Below are 21891 nucleotides of genomic sequence, written 5' to 3'. Positions count from 1 at the left end.
TAATAAGTGTGTGCGTAATAAATAATGACCAGCCGAATTCAATACCATGTTGAGACACGTTTTGACATTGATCAACCTTACTTAATGATAACAGAAAAATTCACGTTTTTACACACACCCACCCGATTGTTTGTGTATATGAATATTCAGGTTCAAGTGGTTAATAAATATATATAAATACCTGATTAAAGTAACTTGATTGATTAGCCACACCTGACATATAAATACATACACCTCTCTCATTACGACTCTCATAATTAACACGCAACCTTGCATGCTAATTTACCTCTTGGCATTAAAAATGGGGCATTTCAAAGAATTTTTGAGTTGCGTAATAATTGTGATTCTAACTTTATCCCATCCTGGCCATGGAAGGGCTAATCCCAGCAATATTCTTCACCGTCAAGAAGCCATGGATAATGGCAACTTTATTGTCGATTGGTTCATAAATTTCGAACAACAGACAGCCCACTTTCTCATCGCTGTGAAAACAAGGAGCTATATTGGATTTGGGATCAGTTTGTATGGGTCCATGGACGGGAGCGACATCGTCATTGGAGGCGTGTTTGACAATGGCACGACGTACTTCTCGGTAAGGGGAAATACTCAAGTGTACATATCCATCTCAAGTAGAGTTTCTTAACTAATTTTAAACCCAATTGCAGGACAGATATGGAACACGGTTTACTGAACCGATCGTTGACGATGTTCAAAATTGGGAGTTTGTCGAAGCGTTTGAGACAGAAACTCATACAGTTATGAGAGTGTCGCGTCCATTGGATACGGGCGATTGGCAAGATAAGCCCCTAAGGGTGCGTATATTCGCTTCATGCACTAAAATTAGCCTGTTTTCTATGCAATTAAATTTGTTCATTTTATTCATTATGTAAATATCTGCTCAGGACGAAGACATGTATTTCATCTGGGCCTACGGCAGCGAGAATGCTACAGACGAAATAATTTATCATGGCGATAATCAGGGCAGTCTTCTGGTGAATCCCTTATCAGTTGGGAGCCCAAAACCAAATACGCAGAGAAGAACTGAAGTTTTGGATGATAATGGGAATTATGTTGTTCAATGGTTGATAGATTATAGTACAAAAAATGTCGTGTTTCAAGTTGATGTCAATACGACGGGTTGGTTTGGATTTGGTCTATCACCTGCCGGAGGGATGACCTCGGCTGATATCGTCATTGGAGGTGTTCATGCGAATGGGACGGTCTACTTTGATGTAATTATATTCTTTTTCATAATTTGCATAGATAATTTGTGAAGAATGTTACATGCTATTCAGTTCAATTTTTTATGTTTTTATATGATTGTGAACTAAACGCTTGATGAAATATTCAAATAATTCATGACAGAACTTAATGTGATCATTTTCTTGCAGGATCGACACGCAACTGGTCAATCTCTCCCTGTTCGTGACGACCACCAGGATTGGGTTCCACTCTACGTTTCGGAGAATGCGACGCATACAACTTTCATTTTTACGCGAGCTTTTGACACTTGTGATGGTCAAGACGTTCCATTGACTGTAATTAGTTTTTACTTTAAAGAAGCTACAATCGAGTGTAAATTCATCTTATTTTTAAACACTGCAAATATTTATTTACGTAGAATGACACCTTGAATTTCATCTGGTCTTACGGAACCACTGACAATATTCAATATCATGGCTCCACAAATCGTGGAACATTCCAAGTACTTCCATTGGACCCTGAAGAGCCTCCAATTGAAACTGAAAAGTATTTCAAATACGAGATAACCCACACGATGACCATGCCCAGTGTGGATACCACTTATTGGTGCACAATTCAAAAGAGTCCCAGATTTACCCAGAAGCATCACATCGTCGCTGTACGTATTACTTAATTACTACAACAGATTACGTAACATGCTGACAGAAGTATGGACTAAATTTACTTTTATTAAAGTTCCGACCAAAAATTGAAACCCCCGCGGCCCGAGCGCATACTCATCATTACGCAATATTTCGCTGTACTCCACCCGCTAATCAATCCGCGGAAGAATTCTTTGAGCCATACGTAGGTCAGCCGGGAGGAGACTGCAAGGTTCCAAATCCTGGCATACCAGCGCCCTATTGCCAAACCATGTTTTATACGTGGGCAGTGGGTGGGAAGGTTAGTTGTTAAATCGTAAATAAACTGTAAAAGGCTGACTAATTGACATTATCTGTCCACGGCAGGAGTTAATATTTCCAGACAATATCGGCTGCCCCATCGGAGAAGACGGCAGTGAGGTCGACTATTACATGTTCGAGGTTCACTACAACAATCCTCAGCAATTGATTGGAGTCCGATTTGAGACTGGAGCAACAATTTTTTACACGGACGAATTAAGGGAACATGACGCCGGGATTTTAATGGTGGCTCATCAGACGTCGCTTGCGCTAATGGTTCCACCCAAGTCTCCAGAATATAAGAGCGTTGGTCATTGTGATCCTTATTGTACGAATAATTACTTGCCGGAAAGTGGGATTAATATTTTTGCCTTGTTACATCACGCTCATCTCTCCGGTACATCATTAGTTACATCTTCAAGAATTACATGTTATGCGTGTTGCCTTCAAGTGAATGCTTTCTGACAGCTCGTAAAATGAAGTTACGACATTTCCGAAATAATCAAGAACTGCCCTGGATTAAAAATGATGAAAATTATGATTTCGAATACCAACAAACTCGTCCATTGACTGACTCGATCGTCGTCCTTCCGGGGGATCATTTAACAACAGGTACATAAAATCATAATATCGTACTTTACGTTCCTGTTTAATTTGGATGTTTTACATTCATTTATATAAAAAAAATGTATATACAGAGTGCATTTACGACACGACATGGCGAGATGGGACAACGATAGGCGGATTAGCGACAAGAGATGAGATGTGTCAAAGCACGTTTTGGTACTACCCGAGGAGTCAGTTGAGAGAGTGTCGAAGCGAATATCAAATGCCGCAATTACTTGCAAAATTTGGAATTGAACAAATAGCAAACAGGTTAGTGCATCATACAAGTGTATGTAAAGGCAAAGCTGCTATAGTTGACATACAACATGAACCTTTGTGCAGGTCATATCCATACGAAGATGTCAACGTGATCGCTCCTGCGCAATTTGCGGGACTTCGTTACACAGAAGTGCTGGACAACAGAGTAGTCTGGACGCCTCAATTGAGGGAAGAAGTTCAAACAGATTCCAGTTTCGGGCTGCATGACGGGGTCTGCTACATTATCGGAGGTTCTGACAATGTACCCCTGCCCACGGGATATCCCACATTTCCAGAAGAATATCAACCTATAAATGAGTGCCTAGAAAAATAATGATATGCTAAAGAATAATTGAATGTAATGTGCTGAATTTAATTCAAAAATGTGAATTAAAATGTAAAATTTGAATCAATTTTAATAGCTAATATTGTTAAAATTGCAAATTACTCTAATTTTTGGACTACCTGTAACATTAGTTTTTCTTGACAAGAGAAGATGTTAATGACGATAGAATAAACATATGAAAAACTTATTGCGATTTCTAGGGCGTGATATAACAAAAGCAGTGTTCGACTTCTTTTGCACATTTCTTGCACTAAGTCACTAGTGCTAGAAAATTATAGCTGCAAAGAAAAAAAATTGCAATAATTTCCTGCAGATGAATTTTTTCACAACGAACCCTGAACAAAAGTGAAAATTGACACATCTCTTTAAGCACTTTCTTTTAGCCAAGTTTTTGTAGTTAAAATAATAATTGGATCGTTATTACAAATGTCTATATGATAATTTGTAATAAAAAATAATACTCTTCCTCATTTTTGTTGCATCATTTATTCATCAGACCTAAAATTTACATTTTGCTGTATCGAAAGAAGTTGCCTGACATCCGTCTTTTACAAATTCGGAAGTTTAGCAAATAAATAAATTGCATGTGCATCAAAATTTAGCAACATATAATTAAATTGGTCATTAAACACTTGCCACAAACTGAACAAAAAGAGTGTCAAATATAAAGTGCAAGTGCACGCACACACCCGACAACCCAACTTCTTATTAATAATTCGAGAGCAAAAGAAGTAAAGCAATCTGATCACGAATAAAAAGTGGAAGTGAGGAAATGCATGAGATTTTAAATTTTGACCACATATGTAACCACCACTAATGTTGAATAATGCTTAACCATATACTGCACAAACTCATGCAAAAGTGTGTTTCTTTTTTAAAGTAATGTAATTGCACTTCCTTCCCTTCCCAAACAAATAGCAGTCTCACGTACGTAATAATAAGCATGTATATAGTGCTTGCCGTAGTGGAGTGATAATTGACCCATCCATCACGTAATACTTACACTCACGCCACAAAATGTTGTGATTTGTGATTCTTGTAGTACAAAACCACCAAATTTTACTTCGGGTCAGTCAGTCAGAGTCAAGTGGTCGGATAAAGCGGAAGTGGACCCTGTGGACATAGGTATTGACAGCGCGTTGGACTTATTCTGAGTCAGTTGTCAAATTGGTTTGTAAGGGTCTGATTGCCAAGAAAATCCAATATTGCTCGAAAACAGTGACATAAACATACATTACATTTACTAAACAGCGCTTAAGGATGACGGGGAAAACCACCATTTCGGTAAGTGTAAAATTTTCAACTGGAATTTTATCGTGTTTTGGAAATTTCAATTTTTTTCTGTTTTTTTTCTAAGTATTTTTCTGTATATTTTTATGTATTAGTATTTTAAGAAAATTATGCACCCTTCTGTTCCTTTCCAAATATATGGTCTTAATTCGAGGAATTGAAACACTTTTAAAAATGGAAACGTAACATTTAAATTTCTATTTCAGTCTTTCACAATTTCCTTCCGTAATTCATAATTCATTCATAATGTTTATTTTCTTGACCACTCTATTCACATATAATTGGCTCCTGTAGTTTGTGGCATAGTCAGCAGAGCATGAAAGTAAAGTGCATGCAAAACATGTAGCTGCAAATGGAATTGTTGTACTAACAAACCAACAAAGGTGTATACAAACAAACACAAATTAACCAACCGTATCGACTCAATTGAATTCCCACAATTACGCCAAATTTATCATCCCTACATAAGTATTCCCCAACACTTGTGTTTGCCTTTAATGCGCCCACTTTCTTTCCTTCTTGGAATTAAAACTGGTTCACAAATAAGTAAAAAGTCATTTTTATATCGTATTACAAATCATAACTGCGTGAAGAATCAATTTCACATAAAAACTTGGTGTGTTATGTTTCGTAGTAAAAAAAGCGTTGGTTTTTTGTGACTACAAATTTGCGATAAAGTTATCAATCAGTTTTATAGATATTTTAGAAGGAAGCGGAAAAGTCATTGCCAAATAAATTAGATAAATTTCATTTAACTTGACTTTGATCTCTAGATCAAGATCAGATTTTCATTAAAGAATGCTATTTAGATAAAAAGTAGTTTACTAACAAAATACACTTTCTACTAAATTTAAACAGTTTTTTTCATTCGCCTAAACCCTTACGTAATAATCACAGGTATTCATCACAAACACCATCGCCATCACAACTTTCGTCTTAGCCTCAACAACAGCACAGTATTATGGGGGACATAATCTCTCCCCCTTTTCCACCATGATGCATCACTCCCAAATGCCACAATTCTACCGGGGCGAAGGTGGTGGACCTCAATTTCATGGATTCCATGATAGCCACGTCATGGCTGGAAGCCCGCACGGTTATCAGGCCGGTGGTCATGCGTATGGAGGAGGTCACGCTCATCGCGGATATCACGAGTCCACTCCACCAATTTTCATCCACGGGCCGGGTGGAACTGGATTGCGGGGAGGAATAGAAGAGAGCGAACCTATAGGACACGGTCATCATGGAGGAGGTCATTATGGAGGAGGTCACAGCTATGCCCCTGCTCAATACCATCACAAAAGACCCGTCGTTCAACCACACATTCATCGGGAGCATGTCCACATTCACAATATTTACAAGGTATCGCCACCACATCTTGAAGACATGGTATATATTTACTTACAAGCCAACCAGAATACTTAAGGTTACGTAATGACAAATGTGGACATGAAAATATATGAACCATTGTTTGGCTTTGTGACAACTTGAGACTTTATACATAGAATTTCGTAAAGTAACGGACGTTAAACTATTAAAAGCTTAAATTTTATGTTTTTGTGACCTTTTCAGCACAATATCCATCACCATAACGTGCACAAACAGCACATACATCAACCCGTGTATCACAAGACGGAGAAAAATGTTCATACCAACTCTGAATCTCACAAGAATCAGTATAAAGTCAAGGAATACAATAAGTAAGCTGTGGAAATGTTTTACACTTTTTGGCCCAGTTAAGGCAGCAGATTATTCATGTTTTATGCTTGCACAGGCACAATCACCCCTTGACACAAGAGTCGCACAAGTGGTTGAAACCAATTTACGCTGGGGAAGGATGGGGAAAAGATAGCGTCGGAGTGAAGGAGTGAACCGAATTTAGAGAAATGTTTTAAAGCTTTCTTATGAAGTAGCTATGTTATTATATATTTCTAGTTGATGGAAGAAAATAAATATTTTTATACGAAACAATTTATTCGTCTGCTTTTTTTTAGAAATGCATATAAAGATTAATAACTTGGAAAGGACATAATACATGAAATAAGCATATACCGAGAAATTCGACTTGTAGGTGATAAAATATCCAATAAGTTTATCGTAGTAGGAGCAAATCTAATTGTCATGACTTATAAATATGTATGCGTATAAGTAAATGTACAAAACATATCTGCTCAATGTAGGATTGTGTGGAAGATTCTTAAATTTTAAATACATTGTTTGTAAAATATAAAAGAGATGTATGTAGATATGTATTTATGATACGATTATGTATGATATATGATGTACATAAATATGTTTGATTATGCATTATGTAGACCTATCCGTCCTTTGTACGTATGTACTAAAATCATAATAGTTTAATGTTCATTCATTCAAGTATAAAATTGTATTCGTACATACTAAATTAGTACATAGTGTGTATTACAACAATATATTATGATATCCAATATCCAATATATTATGTTATCTACTACTATACATGCATACCTATGTTTATGCAGTTAACTTCATAAAAATACTTTAAGTGCATCATATATGTCGATAATTATCGCTGAGCTGTATTGAAAATCAATGATCATGATTCATCGTACATAAGTACATGTTTAAATATTTGCATACATATGCACTTTCATATTCAATATCCAACTGATTTTGACACTGATCTTTCTCGACAGCGTACAAACATACTGCATTACAGATTAGGACAGTGTTATTACTAAATATTTCACTAAAATACTTTGTAATATTACACACTCCACCTCAGCCGTTTTGCATTTCCAATTCGCCGACATGTTCGCCTTACTTGTATCTGGAAGATTGGTACGTTGCTCGTTTGTTATATATCAACAACTTATGCTATTAATTCATGCATAAATCAAAGTGATGAAATTGTCATGCAGGTTCAAACAAATTTTGTTCAATCGACGGAGGACCAGCGAAAATTTATGATAGACATTCCACAAGCCGAAGGCGTGAATCATGTTGCCGTATTTCTTACCGGAGAATCGCCCTTTCCACTTGGTAATTTTGGTTTAGATTAAATTAGACTTTATTAGCAACTACTTATACATTGGTAATTACTAAATTAAAAATAATAAATTTTCAATGCCCGCAGGAACCGGTGGCCAAATTTACTTTGCTTGGCCTGATTCTCAAAACAAAACCACTTGGCGTTTGGCAGGATACATTTCTAATGATAAGCCGTCAACAATATTTAAAATTTCTGGGCATTCGAAATCGTACAGTGATGACACTAAATCATATTTTGCTCAGCCTCTCCTAACACCCACGCCGTGTACACAAACTGCAAAGATTGGAATTTTAATCGAGTCTTTGGAAACAATTAAACTAATGAGCAAATAGAACTTGATACATTTTTTGATATTTATTCATACAAATTTATTCAAATATGATTAACGTCGATCTATAGTCACATATGGAGAATAATTCAGGTTCGAAAGTATGTTGACAATTTGTATATTAAAACTAAAAAACCAATTTAATTATTTCAAATTACTGTATGTATACAGATAAACTGTGAACTGACTGAAGCGCATAATATTACATTGTTTGGCACCTAAATAAGTAGCTGGGTCAATTCCACCTAGAAAAGTCCGTGTTAAATAATAGTCCTCATGTCCTACTTTTGTTACAACTTTTTAAACAGAATACTTCATCATCCAGATCTCACGCATCTGAGGATAAAGTACTCCAGTTTTTAAAAAGTATAAAATTTAGCAAAAACATCCCTCTTTATTCCTAAATAAATTGTAGAAAAGTACAAAAAATATTTAGAGCTTATAACTAATTAAATCTACCAAACCTCATTCTCCTCGTCACTATTGATCTCTTTCTTCTTAGGCATGACCACCACGACAATTCCTGGGTCTTCCTCACTGTATGGTAAAATTGGATAAAATCCACGCTGAACGAGGGTTGGGGGATTGAACGTCGAGTCGGATGATGCCTCGCTTGTAATTTTTACTGTGGGCTCGTTCCTCATTTCCATCTCGGACAAATCTATTGATTTGGCTTTTCGTGTGTGTTGAGGGAACAATTGCCCCATTGGAAATCTTTGATGTGGTCTGGGTGGCAGTCTCTCGCGTTGTTGATGACCTTGTGGAACTGGTAAATTGTGAAATTCGGCTGGAAATCTGTGTTGAGTGTGTTGTTCACGGATAAATTTCTGTGGTTGTGGCGGAGGCGGTGGTACTAATAATTTTGGGGGAGAGGGCTCCCTTAATCCTTGCTTATTTTCTTCATGTTTTGCATCGAATTGTTGTATTTGTGTCAGAGGTGGACCTCGAACTTGTTGAGTGTGTTGTTCGCGGATAAATTCCTGTGGTTTTTGGGGAGGTGGTGGTACTAACAATTTTGGGGGAGAAGACTCCCTTAGTACTTGCTTATTTTCCTCATGCTGTGCATTAAATTGTTGTTGCTTTTGTGCCGGAGGTGGACCTCGGACTTGTTGAGTGTGCTTTTCCCCAAGCATTGCGGATTGTTGCTGGTTAAGCTGTTTTTTCAAATCTGCAACAAAGGGTGAATTTATTTTTATTTGCTCTTCTTTCTTTTCGTGGTGGTGAAACGCTGCTTTGTTGCCTTCAACAAGTTCAGAGTTCTGAATTCTTTCTTTCTCCTGCTCTCCAGAAAACCACCCTACATTTTCCTTCTCCCTTTGAAAGTTGGCATTTTGTTGGAAATTTTTTATCATGGCAGAGTTGAGTTTTTGCTGAAAGTCGGGGCTGGTTTGAACCTGATGGTGCTGATGGTTTATGTGCTTATTTTCAATACGATTTTCTTTCTGTAACCCTTCCAGAACATGAGCCTCCAAACGGCTGTCCTCTTTTATCTCGTCGTTCTCGATAAGGTAAGAAGTCGGGGCAAACAAGTGGGGTTGGACTGGTTGTGGTGCAGGTTGATTTTGATGGGCCACAAATTTTTGCCTCTGATCAAACGGAGCTGGTCGTCTCATTTCCATGTGATGATGTTGTTTAGGAGTAATTGGTCTGTTCTCATTGTGATTCTCAAATTCTGGCAACCTTTGCTCCGGTGGGGAGACAGAAATTTTGAATCTTTCTCCCTCTTCTATGCGGACTTGACTTTGCTCATGGTTGAAGTTTTGCTGAGGGATGCGAAAGTCGGGAACTTTGTTCTCTACTGGGCGCATTTCAACTTGGGTTGGTGGCTGATGATGTCGAACAGGAAGCTCTTCTAGCTGCAAGCGCACATTTTGTTGTTCTTGTGACATTTCCTGAAAGCTATGCTCCTGTTCATGACGGTTGTTGTCATTGTCCATGTTTTGTTGCTGTTGAGGATGGTGTAAAATCATTCCCATAACGGGCAGCTCTTGCTGATTTGGTTTTGGTTGGTCTGGGACGACTTGGGGCCACTGCTGGAAGTTTTCTTGGTGATGGGGGCGTTGTGGTGGTGATGGTCGTTCAAAATTAATCCCCTGGTTGTGATGTTGATGCGGATTAAATTGCTGCTGCTCCATTACGGACATTTGTTCATAACGGATTATCTGTTTCTCAACCTGTGGGTGTGGTTCTACATGAGTGAGTGTCATTGGCAGCGTGAGTGGGTTGTCGTGAGGAAGAGGAAGCTGATGTTGGTCAAAACTATCCAAAGGTCTTTCTGGTCTTTTGAGGACAATTGGGACGTTGGGCTGCATAATCGGTGGTGGTTGTGGGATAGGATTTTGTGCAATTTGTTGAGGGTGATTTATTTGAAATTCTGGCCTGGCAAATTGTTCCGAATGTGTTGGATAGTTGATTCTGTGATGATTATAGTGTTCATTATTCGGATATTCAACTTCATGCATCTCATGATTCTCCACACCAAAGTTTATTATCGTTGGAGATTGTTCATGTCTTATCGCATGCTCTTCATGATGGGCTTGATGATGCACATTATTATTGTTATTAATGATATGATGCTGTCCAATATGATGACGATTATTGTTAACCTTTTGTAGATTTGTCTGCTCCGGAAAGGTCACAAATCCAGCCCCACGACCTGGACCGACCTGCCTATTTTCTCCCTCGGGTTTCACTGGAGCAGGTTCGAATTTGGGTAGATCAAAGTTTGGAATTTCAAAACGAGTCTTCTTCCCTGAACCTGATGATGCTGCTGCCGGTTTGGAGGTCACAACAGAAGGAGGTGGAATTGGGGGAGGAATAAATACGGGAGTTGTGCTCATAACTACCGGTGCCGAAGTCGTAGTGGGTGGAATTTGCTGTTGACTTGATTCTGTGACGGGGTTAAATATTTCCTTGGTTGGGAACCTCTGTGGTGGTTGGTGGGGTCGTCTACTTGAGGGTTTGTGAACCCTTGAAGGCGTTTGTGGTCGTTGAACTGGTGCTGATTCTTGTGGTGGTGCTTCGTATCTTATTCGTTCCGTGGTTGTGGTGGTTATCGGTTCACTCGTTGTGGTGGAATACTTTGCTTGAGATTTTTGATAAGGTGGGAATCGAAATCCGGGAGGAACGTATACTGGGGATGGAGTCGATACCGGTGCAGGCGTCGTCGCACTAGAAATATTGTCCTGTTCTTTTTTTACCATCTTGATTCGGACCCTCTTGTTGTTGCTGTTGTTGTTTTCATACTTTGCTGGGGACTGCACTTCCCTTATCCGAGATTCATCCTGCTCGTATCTATCTTCATAATTATTATGGTATGGTGATGACGCCGGTAATGGGACCCAGTCAGAGGTGGAGTATCCGTTATTATTGTTGGTACTAGTTCGTGAGTGGTATGACGTGACTGGTGCTTTGTCTGGATGTTCATGGTCAGATTCCATCTCATCGAAATCTATGAAGGATGAGAGGGACGGGTTGTTATTATTTGTTGTAGAATATCTATGGTGTGGATATTGCTGCTGTTGTTGTTGCGGGTACTGACGATCTTTCGGGTTTATCACGACATCGTAGGTGTCATCGTCATAATGCTCATCTTGGTGGGGATGATAACTGCCGTGCACTGGAAGCGATTCCATTTCTTCTTCCTCCTCTTCTAGTTCCGGTACTTCGGTTGTTGTTGTCGTTGTCGTCGTGGGGGGCAGAGTTTGAGTTGTTGTTGGTGGTGCTGGAGTAGTCGTCGTAGTGGTCGTGGTGATGAAGTCGGCGTACCCCTTTGGTCTTTGAAGAACTCGGCTTGGAGAACTGTGGTACCTTTTGGACTCGTACGCCACCACGGACGGCGTTATTGGTGCAGATGTTGTTGCTGCTGGCTTGTTAATTTCTACAGCTTTTTCTTCCACCGGCACCTCCACCACGCTGGGGGCAAAGTTGAAGTTAAAACTGAATTTGGGTGGGACAGAGAATCTCTGTTTTTGTCCCGGTACTTTAGCTTCTGGTTCGTCCTCCTCCGTTTGCACGTCCGGTTTGTTCTTGCTCTCCTGCTCATGCCTGATTTTTGAATAAGTCGAGTGGACGAGGACATGTCCGGATGACGGGGTTGTTGCAGTCGTTTTCGGTGTGGTGGCTAGTCTCGTGATGGTAGCGGGATGACGGTTCAGAGTCGTGTAGGACAACTGGGGGCGTTGTACTGGTGGGGATGAGTAAAGTGGAGGGGATGTCGTCGTCTTGGGGGACTGGGTAGTTGTAGTAGTTGTGGTGGGTCTGGTCGTTGTTGGGTACGTAATAGTGGTCGTGGGTCGCTCTGTTGTCGTCGTCGTAGTGGTCGTTGTTGTTGTTGGGGTTGGAGTCGTCTCATATTCCCGATGGTTTGGACGTGCCCTTAACCTTAACAATTGTCGTCGCGGGGTCGTACTTTCTTGTTGTGGGGCCTGGAAAATCACGGTGGGGACTGGTGGTGGCAGTCGGGATTCAACTTTATAGCTGGTTTTTGTAGCCAGGTAGGACTGGGTGCTTGTCTTCTCAGTCACTTCATGCCCATATTTTTCTTCACTCCCTCCTTCGGAAATAACGACTGGTGTTAATTCTTCAATATCAAGTTCTGGCTTCTTCTTCCTCTTGATAATCCTCCTTCTCCCACCAAATTCTGCATATTCTCTGTGATCACTCCCCTCCGGAACTTGGTCAGTCAGGGTTGCGTTCTTACTTCTCAATCGCATCATTCCTGGTCGGCGTGGGATGAAGGGTCGGGGTCGGATTGCGGAATCTTTACCACTTTCTGTCTCTGGTGGTGGTGGTGGTTGAGATGGTGGTGGAGTAGTCGTCGTCGTGGTCGTCGTGGTCGTCTTATTTGTAGTAGACGTTCTCTCATAAAGGTTCGTCCTCCTTGGAAAACCACGTCCTCGCAAAGAACTCGGCGTTGTGCTTTTGACTTCCTCCGTTACCTTATTAGCCGGGGTCGTCGGGGTTGACCCAGTTTGACTTTTTCCCTTTGGTCGCCATTGGATCCGCTTCGGGACGTAGGGAACATCAGAGCCATCCGAGTTCAGGACTTGGTCGTAATTTCGGGATTCGGACGAGTCATGGTCTTCCTCTTCAGGGTCACTTTCCCATTCGCTGTCATGTTGTATGTTGCTTTCAGGTTCGCCCTCTACGACGGTGACCTTCAGTGACAAAATCGTTAATTTATTAGTAATTATTTGCTAATTATGAGCACTAAAAAGTGAAAAGTAAACTACTACTCAAATTAAAATAGGTAAATTAAACCACAACGCTTAAATCTTACCTCGACTCCGCAACACCTCACCAAGTCGACACCACTCTCGTCCCCTTCGTCCGCCTCACATCCCACGACTTCGCCCAACTCCACTCGGTCCAATTCGCCCTCGCCATACGCCCGGGGGCAGAGGGCACGATCGATACAGGGGCAGTCTTCATTTATGGCGAGATTGGAATAATTCTCACCATCACTGAAACTGGAATTTGCTGCTACGGTGAAATTAATTAGCAGAATTGTCAGTGTGACAATTGTCACAAATTTTTCGGTAAAACGGGCCATCATGAAAAAATTGCATGAAAAACGAGAAATATCGCACCAAAACGGAGCTGATGGTGCTGCGTGTGCCCTGCACGGTGCTTCTGTCCCTTTCACTCTTCACCTACTAACCGGCAAATCATCCCTTCAGTCACCTGAATCCATTCTTACCTCAATGATTTGGATATTTTTGGAATTTAACGGGATATCCGGGTTTGTGATTGTCATTGGAATGAGGTCACTATTTTCAGATGAAAGGTTCTGTTATGTTCTTTTCTCATGATTTCCTGATTGGAATTGGATGTTGCATATGTACATACTATTGTATGTATGAACCGTAATTTTGTTTGATGATTCAATTATGATGGAAAACTACGATGCGAAATATGGAGAAAGGGACGCGACATGGTGTCCCTCATTCAATTACATATATGCATAATTCTTTAGGATTAGGCAGTTCATTAATACTTGGTCACTATTTTGGTAATAAGTAGCTACCAAAAGATTATGTTAAATTATGGGTAAAAATGCAATATATCGTACATGTCATTTATTAAACAAGGGGAAATGTAAAACCTATTATTTCTCCACATCTACTAAAAATTGCATATATTTAAACACACTTACGTTGTTGTACATACGTACGTAAGTACCTATTTACATTATGTAAATTACATACATACACACGCGCATAAGTAATCGATCCAGATTGATTATTCAAGCATACACCTAGTGACCGTCAAGGGCAAAGTTATTTACCACACTATGGATAATCGATTTGAATGTTGACACAAATCTCTTTGGCGTGGTGACCACGGCTCCAACAAATTATGTTGATGCGCACTTTCCAGTTTATGACTTTTCCATACGCCCTTCACCCAACAATTTTGTCGCCAAAGAGCGACAAAGCGCTGGTGCCAACGTTATAGAAATAAGAAATGATGTGCATCGTTGAGTGATGATGTTGCTCTAGTTTCATCTCCAAATTTAACCCTTTCGGATTTTGACTACTCACTTATGTTACGGGTTTTCCGTTCAACTTTTACAGAAGTCTGTCTCATTGAATACCTTGACACCTTTGTGCACTAATCATCGTTGCACATAATTTATCAAATTTCGAGTCCCCTAAATATATCCCAGGGTCACACGCTAGTGCATGTGTACAAAAGCCATATTATGGTTCTCTCATTGTGATTCATTTATGGGATGTTATATATATAGTCAAATTTCCGGTGGCACGTTGAGGGAAAGAAATGTTGATTCTTTCCATCGTCCTTAAAGTCTATTGAGCTATATGGTACAATGTACATATGTATGTGTGAAGATACCTGTCTCCGGGCAATATCGACGATTTATCTACGATATCTATGAAAGCTGCGAGTTTTGTACTAAATATTAATATTATTGGTAATCAGCCATAAATATGTACATGCATGCCAATTGACATGTATGCATATTTGTATACGGGGATCTCGTTGACCTTCTTCCCATCTTCAGGGAAGATGAAATAAGTACAACTAGGGCGGCCTATGGAAGATAGAATAGCTTTACCTTATCCTGCTTCGGATATCTCATTTTCCCCACCCACATGAAGTTATGCACCCCAACCTCCAGGACAAATACTACCACTGCAATCGCAAATAATTTGCCAGTTGTCCCAAAAAATACGAGCAGCGGACCAACCAATTTTTGTTGGCTATAGACTAGTTGCGTCCTTAAATAACTTTTTAACTCGTTATTTTTTATATCTCCACCACCATTCTCGCGCTTCCTCTCGAGGTCATAGCGAGCCTTGAAGAGATCATAAATCCCTCCCTGAATCAACCGACTCAGCCGTCGGTATATCTTTTTGGCAAATACAGGATTATAGTTCTCAAAAAACCATGCATCTGCCGGTGCTGGAAATTTATCCTTCCCAGTCACAAATCTATTCTTGTCCTTGAAATGTTGGAGATATTCCCCCAACTCTTTATCCAAGTGTACTAACGCAGTTTTATTACAATTCTCCAAGAATTTGTAAAAACTTTGATAGCTATCGTAATATATTCCTCTATTTCGTCCCCCATACTCTAAGAATCGTTCAACCAACCCAGAATACTTCCTTTTTAGGAGATCATTGTTTCCACTGCTAACATTTAATTCTTTCCATAAACTGGACAAAGTTTCTCCAAAAGTTGTCAAAGCCATGTTACTCTCATCGGTCCGATTTTTAAAATTATCATGTTTAAATAGCAGGGGTGAAACGATGCTAAAATTGTCTTGAACTAGGTCCTGAAATGTTTCGTATTTTGCCGTCGCACTAACCAAGACACTCTCATCCGAGGTGACATAGCTCTTGTACACGTTATCCATTAAGAGTACCGTCATTGCCCAGGAGAGGAGGAGTGTGACCAGGAGGGAAGCGACGCTACTGGTTGACTTGGTAGTTCCGGAATTTAGCCGTAGGTCTAAATCCCCCTGTTCTAGGACAAAGTTCAGCAAGAGTTCCGCACTGTTGAGAAAAGTTACGGCAAACGGGGCAGGTTTCAACTTCCGGGTTAAGATCGTCAACAATACCGTGGCCAAGAGGTAGATACAGCCCACCAAAATCCACATTGGTACTGGGAGGGCGTGGAGTAACATGTCCTCCTTCGCCTGAGAGTTGCCGTCACAGGTGAGGAAATTAAAGAACAGAGGATCCTCCAACAAGACATGAGATGTCGGAGTGATGGATATTTTATGGCTGCTCGACACGTGGAGACGAGATTCGCTAAAATAGTTGCTCCGCGTGGGATAAAGGGAAAATGTAAGGTTTTGCGAGGTGTAGTAGAAGAGAGTGTCGTTCTCCCAAGTTGGAAAGGAGAGGTCTGATGTCAAAATGTAGGTCAAGAGGTATCGATAATTCTCAAATTCCTGCTTGAGAACTGGGGAGTAGAAGGGAGACTGGAGGGTTGTATTATTGTTTATGGAGCGGCCATAAACGCGCGACACGTCGGGATACATTCCAATTTCTCCAGGGAGTAGAAATCTTGCGTTTGTCCCGTCATTTGTTATTAAGCGCTCATTCTGGTCCAGGAACTGAAGAAGGTTTAATGATTTACAATTTTTAAGCTTGAGTACTAAAAACAATATTTTTATTTTTATCATCTTGGTACATGCACCTCTTTAAATGATGTAAAGTTTTGATCGCGTCCAGGCACCCGTACGTCTACCAATAATAAGCGATTGTATGGATGACACGGTTTGCATACATATTTCAGCGACAAGCTATCGTTTACGATGAGGATATAAGTTGTGGCTAAATGCGTTCCGGAATATGCGACCAATGCGCGTGCCAGCTGTATAATTGACACCACGACATTTATATAATACACTTTTACAAATTTCGGAATTATCCATAACAGAGTAGTCACCTACCTCGTTCAATTCCTTCAATTTCGTCACCACAATCATGTAATGCCTTTCTAATAAAGTAGTCTGTACAACTCTCTTAGCAATTTCTTCCGCGCCCCTATTTCGCACTCGGATTCCGACCTTTTCTAGCAACATCTCAGGCCAATACTTGTAGTTGATAATGGTCGTGTAAAACTCAAAGGTTTCTGGGAATAAAATTATATACACGATGCAAAATACGTGTTTTCTATGGTGTGTCTTAGAAATGGATGAACTTCCGTTAGAAATTATTCTGGGTGAGGCTGTGTCACGTAATTTAAAGTTCTCCTCGGAGTCCCTTGATGAGTAAAAGTTACCGAAAGAAATCCTGACAATGGAGCAATTTCTAAACTCCAATTGATTGCTAATAGTTTTCCGCTCCAACAAATATGCACTCAGCACAGGAATAATAAAATACAAAGGAAACCAAACAATAACTGGACAACTTTTATATGGCATATTTACAGAAAGAATTCCTGGAAAAATATCACGAATTAAAATGCAGTAATAAACTACTCTTGCATATCCTGCTGTTTTAAGCATAAATACATACAGCACTTTTCTACCTTTAAAGATTTATTGTCAAAAACACTTTAGCATGCATTACTAAATATCTCATTATTTACTAACGGGATTGATTTATTTTGGCGTGGTCACATTTTCAAGTTGTGTGCATTTGAAGAAATATCGAAACATTTATATCTTGGCCGAGTTTATTTACCACAAAAGCTCTAACCCATACCCAGAGCTATGAAACTTAACGTGTCATTGAAATTCCCCTAATAAATACTTGTCGTTCCCTAATGTAATTGATTTTAAACGTATGGAAGTACAGTATTTATATGTAGAGAATGCTATGCTAATTATGTTCACAATGTATGTAAATATTTATACGCCGTAGTAGCCTATTAGAAAAATTTATTTCATCGTATCAATATGTACATATGTAAGGAAACATGACAAATGACGCTTGGATTTGACTCCAGATTATAGTACTGCTTATTTAATCACTGATAAATACCTGCCACTACATTTTCTTAGAGCAAGCTTGAAGAGGTGATGTCAAAATAAATATAAACATTTTGATACACAATTTAGAAATTTATTAACTTATTTATTAAATTTATTAGCACCAACAATTTAACAGCACCAAGAATTTCATTTTGAACATAAATTAATGGTAACGAAAATTATTACTAGTAGCAGTCTTAATTAATTCGTAAAAACATATGGTGTACTCGTATAAAACTTTTTACATACATATTTTATGTACAGCAATAGGAATGTCTGGTTCTATTAAACTTTTGTATTGCTGTGCCTTATAATATCGAAGTTTAAAAATAAAATAAAAATTATATGAATATAATAAATAAAAATAAATAAAATTGAATAATAATAAATAAAAATACATAAACAAAATTATGAGAAGGTTTAGTTAATCGGAGTTAATACTGGTGTATTTAATTGGCTAGCATTCCACTTTTGATGTAGAATGCAATAGCTGATTCTTTGATTACTTGCAAAGCAGTGGTATCACGACAAGTCTGGGATATCCATTTCTCGGCTTTCTTAACAACCAGATCCCACGAGTCTTTTTCATCTTTTAGGTCAGTCATTATCAGACAAGAAATAGCCAGCGTTGTAGCCCAAACAGCAGTATTCCATCCTTGTTTGGAAGCTTCTACAATAAGAAATAAAATATTTTTTCAAAAGTCACAAGAATACGCAAGTTGATTTTTATAAAACTTACCAGCCTTCATTTCTTCATACGACAAACATATTAATTTGCATAAATCTTGGGTTAATTGAAATGATCCGTCAAAGCTTTGAAGGTTAACGATGCTAAGCACCCTTTGTGCTCGAGTGGTCGGAGGTGACGAAGATGTTTCATCGTTTTCATCGTCACTGTTTGATTCCATAAATACAGAGGAGTTGAACGTGGCAGATGATGATGCATTTTTAATAAGTTTGGAATCTGCTTGTAATTTAAGTGAACTATTTGACTTATAGGCATAGTGATGTTTCCTGTCACTCGGGCCATCGCACACGTCCTCGGTAGGGGAGCATCTTCTTGCCATTTTCCTTCTACAAGAACTTGGCACGTCAAACGCCACAGGGTAGTGAAGTGACTGAGGACGAATCTGCCGAAATTGCATTGGTCCAAAATGTAATTCTGTTGGAGCTAAGTCGTCAACAGAAATGTAGGAAGTGTATTTCGACGTGATTCCTAAACGATACAAAAATCAGAATTTATTAATCTCATTTTTCATAAGGTTTCCTATAGGTACAACTGGATAGTATTTAATACCATGTTCAACTCCAAGGGCGACTATTTCATCTTTAATCGCACTGGCCGTCATGGTCCCCTCGATTTCCAATTCGCGTATCAGTTTTATCACTGCCAGTTTGTGGAGCATTTGCGTGCTTCCAAGAAGGTTCGTTTCATTCATCTGTAGTTCAATAAATGAAAGAATGTATTCAATGGGTAAACGAAAGCTGAAATCTGCATACGTAACTACTAATGAAATAATAAAATATGTGTGTATGACTAACAGCAATGTTCAAAGTCAACGGACCATCGGGGGAATTGGCAGTTAGCTTAACTCCGGAGGGTCTGTCTTGACCGGGTGGGAAAATGCCAAAGACGACCAGTTGACTTCCGTCAAAGATTGGCGGAATGTTCTTGGGAGACTGTGAAAACTTGCTTCCTTTCACTTCCGGCTCAACTGGCTTGTTGTAGCCAAAAAGTGTCTTTTCCGTGTTAAGTTCTACTCTTTGTGGGTTTCGAATTCCCATCCATTCAATTTTTATGTCCGTCAGGGATGGTTGTAAAGCATTTTTTAGTTGACTCAGCGTCGCCTTCTGGATACTTGCGTCCCCCTCGACAAAGGCACAGGTCCCTCCACCCGCAGTCGCCATCCCTTCAACCAAGTGGCGAGACGAGGAGGCTCCAATCCCGAGTGCAAACAGGCGACTGTTGTGAGCATTCTGTTGGACGAGGGATATTACTTGCTCAGTGTTTGACACCTGTCGAAAATATTTGACAATTATAATACAGGTTTAGAGATATTAGTTATAAACAGCTAAATATTCAATCATCCTACCTGACCATCTGTAATGACAAAAATTTGTCGCAAATATCCAGGAATCGATGGTCTTGAATAAATGTGCTGCAAAGGTTCAAGTATTTCAGTCCCTCCTAAATTTGCAGAAATGCCTAGACAGTACACCCATTAAATTAGACTTGATATAAGATACATACAAGACATAATTGGTTTCCATACATTTAGCACTATTCACTGCATAATGCAAACTCTCCGGTCCATACTTTGCACTTCCTTCCTTAAACTGAACTTCATAGCTCGAACCGAACCCGACAACGTTGAAATAGCAATCAGTCGGGAGAGAGTGCAAGAAGAGCTGGAAATATTTATTAGATTTTCATGAAATTTAAGTCGAAGTCGAAGTCATGATATTTGCATGTGAAACCAAAAGTCAGTTGCGATTTTCGTTTACCTGCAGCGCAGCACTGGCCATCCGAATACTCTGACCACCCATTGATCCAGATCGATCCACGACAATGATCAATTCCACTTTCTCCTCTTTAAGAGCGAAGCTTGGAATTAGATGCGTCATTGCGGCCAGGGAACCGTTTTCCAAAATCTGAAATGCATAACGAGATGATGTCGTTGAATTACAAAATCAAATGTTACACACGAGCTAAATAAATACACACTAATGCACAAAACATACCTCGTAATATACTCTCGGTTTCATGACAGCCTCCAACGGAGTCACCAACAAGACAAAATCGCGATCCATTTCAGTCACATTGCCAACAAGCGTCACCACAGCTTTATTCCAACCCGGCTGTTCTGGAATTGTTCCTTTGCTTTTGACTAGGATTTTGTGGGAAGACAAGCTGTCCGCGGACTTGATCTCGCCCTGAATGCATGCCACGACTTTGATGTTCAGAGGAGCCGGTGAAGTTGAAGAGAATGTCATATTGGCCAAATCGTCACTCTTCTGGTCATGGTCACTGGGTGGGACGTATCTTGGGGCCACGGTGGTTGGAATCACAAATCGAATGGCATGGCTATCCGCGTCGTTTTTGACTTCCGTGACATAGCCAATCACAACTTTAGCCAAGGCTCCTGGTTTCAAGAATCCAATTTTCAACTAACAAGAGATAATCAAATTCCATTACACATCAATTTCATTGAATTGTTAAAACTGACAAAAAAGTTACATGAAAAACATCTGGTTTAGTTTCTTCTCCAAGGAACGCAGTTTTTTGCTGCTTAATTGCGGCTTCATAATCCCTTTTCGCATCTTCTGTCGTCTTTACTACTCCCTGCATAAAACAAATTGTCATTGTCATGTGTGCCTTTCTAAAAATTAAGTGCAATATTGTCGTTCATCGTTAAAAATACCTTGATAACTTTTCCGTCCAACTCTGCCTGAAAATGTGTGACGGCTCCATTAGAATCCACTGGGAAGATGTAACTCGCTTCTATTGGGTTATTTTCGCTGTTTTCATAAACTTGTGTAATTTCCACTTGCGCCACCGCATGGACCACTGATGCAGTGATCGACACAGATTTCAGAGGTATGGGAATTTGTTTGTGGTTCGTGTCGTTTATCCAAATCAATCCGCACGGATTATTATCAAAATTCCAAAATCTATTGGTGTGTGAAAACATTGCTATTCAAAATATTGAAGTTAATGAATTTGATAATCGTGTAGCAAGCCAGTGATGCGAACTAAAAACATTTTCATTGAACCGAAATCTTTTATTGCCTTATGCAGCTGACGCAAAAACAAAAACGTTGAGTATGTTTACATGAATAATACGCTACAGGTTTATAGCACAGTGCGGAATTGCGGAATACTTATTATTTTGCAAAAGATTAACATGGACAGTATGTATGTGTAGAAAACGTACA

At 39.5% G+C, this 21891-nt stretch overlaps 4 protein-coding genes across 5 annotated transcripts; 3 read left to right on the top strand and 1 right to left on the bottom strand.

Moving 5' to 3' along the window:
* Window positions 1-223: 223 nt before the first annotated feature.
* Window positions 224-3824, top strand: LOC110846716 (DBH-like monooxygenase protein 1). The gene is made up of 10 exons (XM_022093547.2): window positions 224-592; window positions 666-812; window positions 903-1232; window positions 1392-1538; window positions 1622-1861; window positions 1939-2145; window positions 2211-2541; window positions 2613-2756; window positions 2843-3020; window positions 3093-3824. The coding sequence occupies exons 1-10, from the start codon at window positions 275-277 to the stop codon at window positions 3340-3342; spliced, it is 2292 nt and encodes a 763-aa protein (XP_021949239.2). The 5' UTR covers window positions 224-274; the 3' UTR covers window positions 3343-3824.
* Window positions 3825-4420: 596 nt separating this feature from the next.
* LOC110847156 (histidine-rich glycoprotein) lies at window positions 4421-6615 on the top strand. 2 transcript variants are annotated; one of them, XM_022094030.2, is made up of 4 exons: window positions 4421-4638; window positions 5542-6033; window positions 6217-6344; window positions 6419-6615. In XM_022094030.2, exons 1-4 carry the CDS (start codon window positions 4615-4617, stop codon window positions 6513-6515), a joined length of 741 nt encoding a protein of 246 aa, XP_021949722.1. In that variant the 5' UTR covers window positions 4421-4614; the 3' UTR covers window positions 6516-6615. The 2 variants fall into 2 exon arrangements, with proteins under 2 accessions (XP_021949722.1, XP_021949723.1); XM_022094031.2 differs by having other exon boundaries at window positions 4423-4638; window positions 5542-6006.
* A 684-nt stretch (window positions 6616-7299) lies between these two features.
* On the top strand, window positions 7300-8130 carry LOC110846550 (protein Hikeshi). Its single transcript, XM_022093341.2, has 3 exons — window positions 7300-7464; window positions 7545-7665; window positions 7760-8130. The coding sequence occupies exons 1-3, from the start codon at window positions 7435-7437 to the stop codon at window positions 8005-8007; spliced, it is 399 nt and encodes a 132-aa protein (XP_021949033.1). The 5' UTR covers window positions 7300-7434; the 3' UTR covers window positions 8008-8130.
* A 9909-nt stretch (window positions 8131-18039) lies between these two features.
* On the bottom strand, window positions 18040-21756 carry LOC110846129 (von Willebrand factor A domain-containing protein 5A). Its single transcript, XM_022092762.2, has 10 exons — window positions 21378-21756; window positions 21194-21298; window positions 20698-21123; window positions 20461-20607; window positions 20229-20364; window positions 20049-20161; window positions 19498-19971; window positions 19253-19394; window positions 18695-19171; window positions 18040-18625 (listed from the first exon to the last, which is right to left on the bottom strand). The coding sequence occupies exons 1-10, from the start codon at window positions 21645-21647 to the stop codon at window positions 18405-18407; spliced, it is 2511 nt and encodes an 836-aa protein (XP_021948454.1). The 5' UTR covers window positions 21648-21756; the 3' UTR covers window positions 18040-18404.
* Between the last annotated feature and the right edge of the window lie 135 nt (window positions 21757-21891).

Source organism: Folsomia candida, unplaced genomic scaffold (genome assembly GCF_002217175.1).
Source record: "Folsomia candida strain VU population unplaced genomic scaffold, ASM221717v1 Fcan01_Sc003, whole genome shotgun sequence".
NCBI classification, from domain to species: domain Eukaryota; kingdom Metazoa; phylum Arthropoda; class Collembola; order Entomobryomorpha; family Isotomidae; genus Folsomia; species Folsomia candida.
The sequence above is the reverse complement of the archived record's forward strand: the minus strand, read 5'-3'. Positions and strand labels throughout refer to the sequence as shown.